Here is an 8,569-nt window from a genome sequence, read left to right as displayed (position 1 = left end):
CAGAAGAACAGCGGCGTTAAATCACGGGAAATGTCGTCGGAGGCAATCCAGCCACGACTTAGCTGCAAATTACATAATAAAATCGTATTTATCGCGGGCCATTTGCGGTACCTATTAAACCGGTGCGGCACCAGATGCGTATTCCAGTCGGCAGTTGTTCAAAGCTGGCGCGTGTAAACAGCTAATAACGTTTTTGATAATTTCCTGGCTGCCTTGTTGGAGATGTGTTGTAGGTTCATAAAAGTTTTCATTAAATTCCAGTGTTAGCAGAGATTTCTCGTATCCTCGCGAGAGGAAAAATGTGGATTTTCGTTTAAAGAGAAAGGTTGCATGGAGATTCTTACACATAAGGGATGAATGAAGAAAAGATTTTTGAAATATGGAGTTTTTCTTCTGTCCTCCGATTGATTTACCGTTTTTAGAATTGTAATGGGGTTTTACTTTCGTCTGTCCTTCGTTTATAAGATAGAGAAGGAAACAGGAACGGTTCGACGAAGGAGGAAAGCGATTCTGAACGCTGAATGGGTCCAGAACGCACTTTTCCTAGGAAAGGAAAATAAATCTTGGGGAGGATACTAAGGGCGAGAATGAATCTGTACGCAAGTTAGAGTCCAGGTTAGGTCTCTTTCTCCTTTTTTTTTTATTTTAACAGGCAAAGTTTGTATTTCTTCACCTGAAGATAATGAAGGAGTCACCTGTAGCGAGGCCTCGTTATTTCTGAAAGAAGGAATTCTGTCTTCTTCGTTAAAAATCTGTTCCTTTTTCACTTCAGGTCAAAAGTTTCGAATCACTGTGCAATGCAAGTTGCACAAATAATTCCCGACAAAAGTTAGCAACTTTCAGAATTATTTACCACTGAGATGAACAGTGATCCCTGCAATTTCACGATCTTCTCTGTCTCTTATCCTAATGTTCACTTATTTTAATCAAGCAATACACGCCGCACAACGCGTTATTTTATCGTTCAAATCTACCGAAACGAGGTAAATTACTCCTAATCTCCGTACCTAGATCTTCTCCGTCCCTTTTCCTCACTGTTACGAGCGTTCGACCTTGTTCGGTTCAGAGCTCGCTGTGGTCCAGCCTTGATTTAACGATTCTGAACCTCGTTGAGAAGGTATATGGAGACTGTTCTTTTTTATTGATGCTTATTTGAGATCTGATCTGTCGGGCGAGGGTGAGCTCGCTCCTTATACAATTTTGTGCAGTGGTCATCCACCAATCAGGGTTCTTGGGAGAAGGGGATGCCTGTGAGCCGCTTTCGGGGGACCGAATTTGTTAATGTAAAATTGCCAGCCCCGAAAACGGTACCTACCGCGCGGCGCAGGGTAGACCAAGATCTGATCTGCCGAAGTGAAGTCCTAAGGTGACTAATGATTTTTATGGCTATAATCCGCCAGACCGAAGCGAGCTCTTGTGAATTTGCGTGCGACGCAACACTCACGTTCTCTTATTCTAAACAAACAGTATACACCACACAACGCGTTAAGTGAACCAAAAGAACGATAGAATTTATCGTTTATTATTCAACACCCACGTCGCCATTTTGATCTTAGATTGAACCAGCTCGACGAGCTCTAATCACGGTTAAACGTTCCAGATAACAGACAGATTTCCAACTTAGGGGTAGGACGATCCTTTGGAAAAATATTTTTACAGCTCGGCGAGGCAAGGAGCGACGTTGGATCTAATTAAAGGTTGTTTTTCTTGAAAGCCACGGGACCAGATGCGCCGGAGAAGTGGCCGCTGCTCGTGATAATGGCGTCTGCGGCGTAGGCGTCGCTTACGACTCGAAAGTCGCTGGGATCCGAATGTTGGATCAGCCGTATATGACCGATCTGATCGAAGCTAACAGCATGGGACACGAACCTGACCTCATAGACATTTATAGTGCCTCATGGGGACCGACTGACGACGGGAAGACCGTGGACGGGCCACGGAACGCGACGATGAGGGCCATCGTGCGCGGCGTTAATGAGGTGCGTATTAGTGTCACGTTTTTGCCCCTCTCATCATCGATAGGAATCCTCTTACCGGCCTCAACGAAGGCCGTGCGTGAGGGTTGAAACGAACCCTCCTGCCTTGAAACGTCGCTTGCGGTTATTTATTGCTACCATCCAAACTGCCGCACCTCCGAACGTCCATTCTCAAATTATTTGCCAAATTTTCGTCCGTGCAAAATTCGCGCATATTTATAACGATTATCAAAGTTTCTCGTTAGGTTAATTGTGGCGAAAAGGGTTAATTCGTGTAATTTAGGTCTACAAATTTCTTCCCACAAAATTATTTAGAATGCTTTCCAAAGTTTCTCGTTAACTGAATTATCGTGTAAAGGGTTAATTCGGTACACTGTATTCGTCTAATTTAAGTTTACAAATTTCTTACCACAAAATTAGAGATTTCAAGCTATCACGCTTACTCTTAAGGCTTTCGGGTGTAAGCCGTATCCTTATACAATTATTTTCCCAAGGGAGCCTGGAGACACTGATGAAGCCTGCAATGCTGGTGAAATGTTGGAAAAATAATTACACAAGGACACGGCTTACTCCCAAAAGTCTCAAAAATTATCACAAAATAGTTAGTAAAAAAAAAAAAAAAAAAAGAATACAAGTGACACCGAAATAGGTGCCCTAACTTTGCCACCATATCTACGCTACAAATCTGCTACCATCTTCTTAACCCTAGAGCGGTCTTCGGGTCTTTTTTGACCCATCGCCTTCTTATCTTTTTAATTACTTTTGCTGTTGTCAAATTTATGTTCCCTTAACGTTGCATCGAAAGTTCATTACCTAAAAATTGTTACACCTAAGACCTTCAGGTCAAAAAAGACCCGAAAACCTCAAGTGTACAGTCGAACGAAAGAACGCACTAGGGTTAATACTGAAAGAACGCCAATCACCTAATTCACCATCACTCTGTACATCAATTCTTGAAAAATGTACGATTTACGAGTAACGTGGCCGAATAAAAACCGCGATGTATCGATGCACGTTCGAGGGATGGGAGTAAATAAACGCGTTCCAAGGGAAAAATTCTCACGTGACGTGTATTCCGCTCGGACGTGTGCAGACTTTATTTCACGCGAACTCCATGCTGACCTTTTCGCAACGCGTCGACACTGTCCTGATTTCTCGCGAGAGCCAACTTCCACGTACCATCGCGGCGGAACTTTTATCTGAAACGACGGCATGTGTAATATTTACGTTGACAAACGGCCTGCCGTGACAACTGTTTCCTAGCTGACGATACAACTACCATCCCCCGCGTCCATCTTTCAACAGCTGGAATCTCCGAGATAACAGCGTTGCTGAAGCATCGATCCAAGAGATTCCGTCTTTGTGATACGCGATCAGTTTCTGATAACGCTCTGCACAGGCGGAACTGATGTCACCTAGTTCTAAGTTTCAAGCACAATGCACAGTGGTAAATGGTCTCTGCCCGTCGGAACTGGAGTCGCTTATCAGGGCTGGAGTTGCTGTTCAATCGTTGCTGCTCATCGTTGTCTCCGGTTACTCCGTTGAACTTTGTTAAATGGCGGAGGAAAATTGAATCAATCGGTTCTAGCAAACGTGTACTGTCCTTTAGAATTCGGAATTCTCATCCTGCGCGACGATAAGCAGTTTTATCTACGAAACTTAAACTCTACCCTGTGGAAGACAGAGAAAAGTGTTAAAAGATATCGAAAACCGATCGTCTATTGTTCCTCATTTGTCAGAAGAATAAGCTTACGACACGTGAATTAAACACGAGAGATCATACGTTTCTCCTGATTGTAAAGTTAAATACATGCTAGGAAAATAAAATTTTGGAATCCTGAAGAATAGCAAATTAGTCGACCGTGTCATAAACTTAGGGCAATCTAGAGATTTATTGGACTATATTAGCGAAAGTGTGTCCAAAATTACAGAAATTTTCAATAAAAATGTTTAATTTTCACGAACTTCCTTTTTTTTTCAAAAATGAACGACTTAAAACCTCAGGAATTTTCACAATCGACTGTTTTCATTCGTTATATCGTTCGATTCGTTCAGCAGCCGTGTTAGACTTCTCGCACGAGGTTCTTGTTCCCCAAGAACTTTCTTTCCGCAAACTCCTCGCCTGAAAGTTCAAGCTTGTAGGGCTTTCGAAATTTACCGGAGAATTCGAGCAGGATTCTGCTAGCTAGTGAACTTCCGATCTTCCGGCTTCCTCCAGATTAATTTTCCTTGTTCTTCGAATTACTCCCGGTGTATCTACGCTGATAGTACATATGTAGAAGATACTGTACGACGTTTATCACTTAACTGACAATGCCGTCGTAAAATTTCTTCTCGTTAACGAAGAGCTAGTCTTCTATCGAACTTGTCGATGTACTTCGTATTTCCAGTCACGTACGATAATTTGATCAATAACCAATTCGCACTGGCACGTATCTCCTGGAGGATTCACGTTTTCTGACGCGTTCTTCGAGATTTTCCTGCCTTCGTAGAGGGATTTTCCGACTTTTCCCTTGCGATCAGAATTCCGACCTCGCACCGTGACTTATATGTATATCTTCCCCCGTGTGATTTTCTTTCGACGTCTTTATCTCCTTATGCGTCTGAAAATATGGCTCTTCCTGCTTTTGAACGTGATTTTTCGAGTTTCAATAATTTTTAGCGAATGGAAGTTAGTATTCCCCTGAAAATATGGTTCGCACGATTTTTGGAGTCCAATAAATTTTAGTGAATGGAAGTTAGTATTTCTCTGAAAATATGGCTCTTCCTGCTTTTGAAAGTGATTTTTCGAGTCTGTGATAATTTTTGGTGAATGAAAGTTAGTATTTCTCTGAAAATATGGCTCTTCCTGCTTTTGAACGTGATTTTTCGAGTTTCAATAATTTTTAGCGAATGGAAGTTAGTATTCCCCTGAAAATATGGTTCACACGATTTTTGGAGTCTAATGATTTTTAGCGAATAAAAGGTAATATTTCCCTGAAAATATGGTTCACACGATTTTTGGATTCCAATAATTTTTAATAAATGAAAGTTAAATTAGAGATACCTTTCTTATTTCCAAATTGATCAATCAGAATTTGGACTTTGAATTAAAGAAGAGATTTTTGAAGCTTTCGCAATTCTTTGGTAAGAAAGTTTGGACGTATCTTAGGAACGATTAGCAAATGTGAACGCTAGTTTGAAGAATTATCCAGAATTTGCAGGTTTGATCAAAGAGCTTTTCATCTCCGCATTCACCGCTCGTTCGACTATATCCTTCCGTTTTCCTCTCCAGTAGAGAGAAACCATATTTCCCCTTGGAGAAAAAGAAGGGTACAGCAAGTAATAAAGTTAATTCGCCAAGTTCTTCTTACGTGGGAAGGGGGGGAAGTGGCGAACCGGTGTCCTAATTAACTTCGTAATTGCGCCGTGAATTTCTGGCGGTCCACGATGGTCGTTTCATTTGGCTCTTAAGCCGAGTATAAACAAACCACCCTTCCAGCTCTCGATCGATCCTCTCTTGAACGCTTTCGAACATCCCCTTGGCTCCGTGCTAACTCAAAGAAGTTTCGTATGTGTCGTTGATGACGTTCAACTATCAAACCTTTTCTAAAAAAATAACGTAAAACGTCCTCTATTATATCAAAGTTTCCTTTCAAACACCCTCGGTGATATTAAAATTATCCATAGTCGTGTTCAGGGTGGAAAGATGAAAAGGTTCAATTATCGATCGTGTAATTGATAAGAATGCTGTGGGTGGATGGAACAGGTAAAATTCGATACCTTTAATATATTTATGTAACAACAACTTCTACCCGCGTAGGAAGAGACGAAGTTACTTCGTTTTCATCGGATTTTATAGAAAATAACAGGTGGAAGTTGACGAGAAGTGGCCGATAATTAGAATGAATCCAATCAGTGTACGCTTTATTTCGAAGGAAAACGTTGATAATATCGATCGCAGAGATGACGTAGACATAATTACCGGGTTAATTGGACGGATACGTGGAAAGGTCGTGAACGTTTATTAAATTTTTGTCGTTGGTTCGTCGTAACAACGTTACCGTAGCTAATTCCGAGTGAAACGAACGGGGTAGAATCGAAGAAAACCTCCCCGAAACACGGTTCTATTCCTCTCGACGGCTCGAGAGGATCGTTTCATTTGGAATATAATTACAGGAATCTCGTCGAGACGTTCGAGGAATGTATTGGAATCGATACGATTCTCGTTACCCTTGTTATGGACCGCGAATAATTAGTCCAGCAATTAAATTCATCGAACGTCGAGCGTTTGTGTGGCTCTCTGTACTTTGTTCTCGGTAATTCACGCGTCTTTGTCTTTGGATAATAGTCGACGAGGGATTGAAGAAATTGAACTAAACAGAAGAAATTAGAGCGTCGATCGATCTCTTGGAACATTTGCATCTCTAAATTGCTATGCTTTAACGAGGTTCTTCTTAAACAAGGAATGGGTAGTCGACAAGTGTCAAGTTCAAATAACCGTGTTCATGGTTATTTGGTGTTAGGCGAACGTCAACCCTCGTTTCGGGACGTTCCTTTAACAACCAGTCGTTGCACACGAGAGTTATGACAGCTCGTTACATCGTAGCGACAGCCAATCGAGGGCTGAAGTCCTTGGGGGGATACTACTGTCGTTGACGAAATATATCTTGCTATATTTTCGATTGTAACACTGTCCGGAATATATGTCTAACGGAGAACAAACTAAAATTTAACGTGGAATTTGTATTGTTAAGTGTTGTTCGTATAGCGATAATTGGTACAATATGTTAAGTGAATATAATGATAATTTGACTGTAGAACAACGCTAAGACAGGTGTTAGGCACCTTTAGCAACTATAGAATGACTCTTACAACACTTTGACTCTATCTACAGCACTCTGTCTCCATGCAGAACACTCTGACTCTATCTGTATCACTTCGACTCTATCCACAGCACTCTTACTCTATCTAGAGTACTTCTGACTCTATCTAGAATACTTCGACTCTATTCACAGCACTTATGACTCTGTCTACAATACTCTGACTCTATCCACAGCGCTCTGAGTCTATCCACAATACTCTTACTCTATCTAGAATACTTCTGACTCTATCTAGAATACTTCTGACTCTATCTACAGCACTCTGACTCTATCCACAACACTTCGACTCTATCCACAGCACTCTGACTCTATATACAACGAACTGACGAAGAGGCAACGTTTTTACGATACTACATTAATGTATATTACTTTGTATATTGCATTAAGTAAACCTATAATTCTGCTACACTCCAGGGTCGACGAGGGCTAGGAAATATTTACGTGTGGGCTTCCGGGGATGGAGGAGAGGAAGACGATTGTAACTGCGATGGCTATACGGCCAGTATGTGGACGGTGAGCATTAACAGCGCCATCAACGACGGTCAGAACGCCCAGTATGACGAGAGCTGTTCGAGTACCCTGGCATCGACGTTCAGCAACGGTGCTAAGGATCCCATTATAGAGGTGGTAAGTGGACATCTCTATGTGTGTTGTACCCTCTCTCCCTGAAACTTGAGAGCTCCCTAATGAATTCGCGAGATTCCACAGTTGTAAAAAGATTTTATGGTTCGGTGTAGAGGAAAGGTGTTAAGTTGTAACGAGTCATAAACTATTCACTGAAAGTGTTAAGTGCTTCCAGACTTTGTACGTGCTTTTCATGGATCTTGTTTTTTTTCTTCTTCTTCTTCTTCTGCCTATAGTTAGCTGGCACCTTAGCATCAGATTAAACGAGATGTAAGTTCGCTAAGTGCAAGGTCAATTGGATTTTTTTTTTTAACCACAATGATTTATAGATTTAAATTGGTCAACCTGTATAATGTCTAAGATACACGCACGAATTACCTGTTATATAGTTAAAATCGTCGAGTTGAACTCTATTTTGTTGTATCTCCAACGAACTCTTTCAGTATGTTTCTATATTTGTTACAAACTTTTAGAAACCTTGTCCAAAACTCTCACCTTACCAAAATCTAGGCTCATTAACCCTTCGACAGTTTACCCCCAGTAATTATTCAAAAGGTACGTGTAAAATATGAATTTCATTCACTCTAATTCCTAATTATATTAGACTGTCAAAGGGTTAATACTTCGAAGACGACGCCCGGGTCACTTTAGACCCGACTACAAGCATACATACATTTCCTCTTCGATCCTTGAAACCTTTTCCTATTACCGACCATCATATACCATATCAACACTCCTAGAAATAATGAAAAGCGCATAATAAGACACTTACGTTCCACTCCAAATACACCGAGCACCGCCGTTCGGGTGTTAACAACGTCCTCATAAAAATAACCTGCCTACCGATAAAGCACGAAAGAATCGTCTACAAGTCTTTGACAAGATCACGTATAATCTCCACTTTTGTTCTTGAACTGCAACCACCGGGGAAAGTTGTCTCTAATACCCAACTTATTGGCCAATGTACAGATAAAGGCCGGCCTCTAATTACCGGCAGAGATATTGCTTCCAAAGCTGAATTACGGAAGGTTATCAAGCATTTGTCCGGTTGGTCCGCCCACGTTGATTCATCAAAAGGGTCCTCGTCCGGTCGATGTATCGAGCATT

General features: G+C 41.3%; 1 protein-coding gene across 1 annotated transcript in view; it reads left to right on the top strand.

The window, feature by feature from the left end:
• The window catches only part of LOC108575389 (neuroendocrine convertase 2-like), a gene marked incomplete at its 3' end in the record, with an annotated part of 27,208 nt that extends 19,743 nt beyond the window's left edge, over nucleotides 1-7,465 (top strand). The window contains exons 6-7 of the mRNA XM_017938167.1: nucleotides 1,715-1,979; nucleotides 7,253-7,465. Of these exons, the coding sequence (XP_017793656.1) occupies nucleotides 1,715-1,979; nucleotides 7,253-7,465 (478 nt within the window). The remainder of the gene's footprint in view (nucleotides 1-1,714; nucleotides 1,980-7,252) is intronic.
• Between the last annotated feature and the right edge of the window lie 1,104 nt (nucleotides 7,466-8,569).

This window comes from Habropoda laboriosa, unplaced genomic scaffold, assembly GCF_001263275.1.
Source record: "Habropoda laboriosa isolate 0110345459 unplaced genomic scaffold, ASM126327v1 scaffold297, whole genome shotgun sequence".
NCBI classification, from domain to species: Eukaryota; Metazoa; Arthropoda; class Insecta; order Hymenoptera; family Apidae; genus Habropoda; species Habropoda laboriosa.
This window is presented reverse-complemented; position numbering and strand designations above follow the sequence as displayed.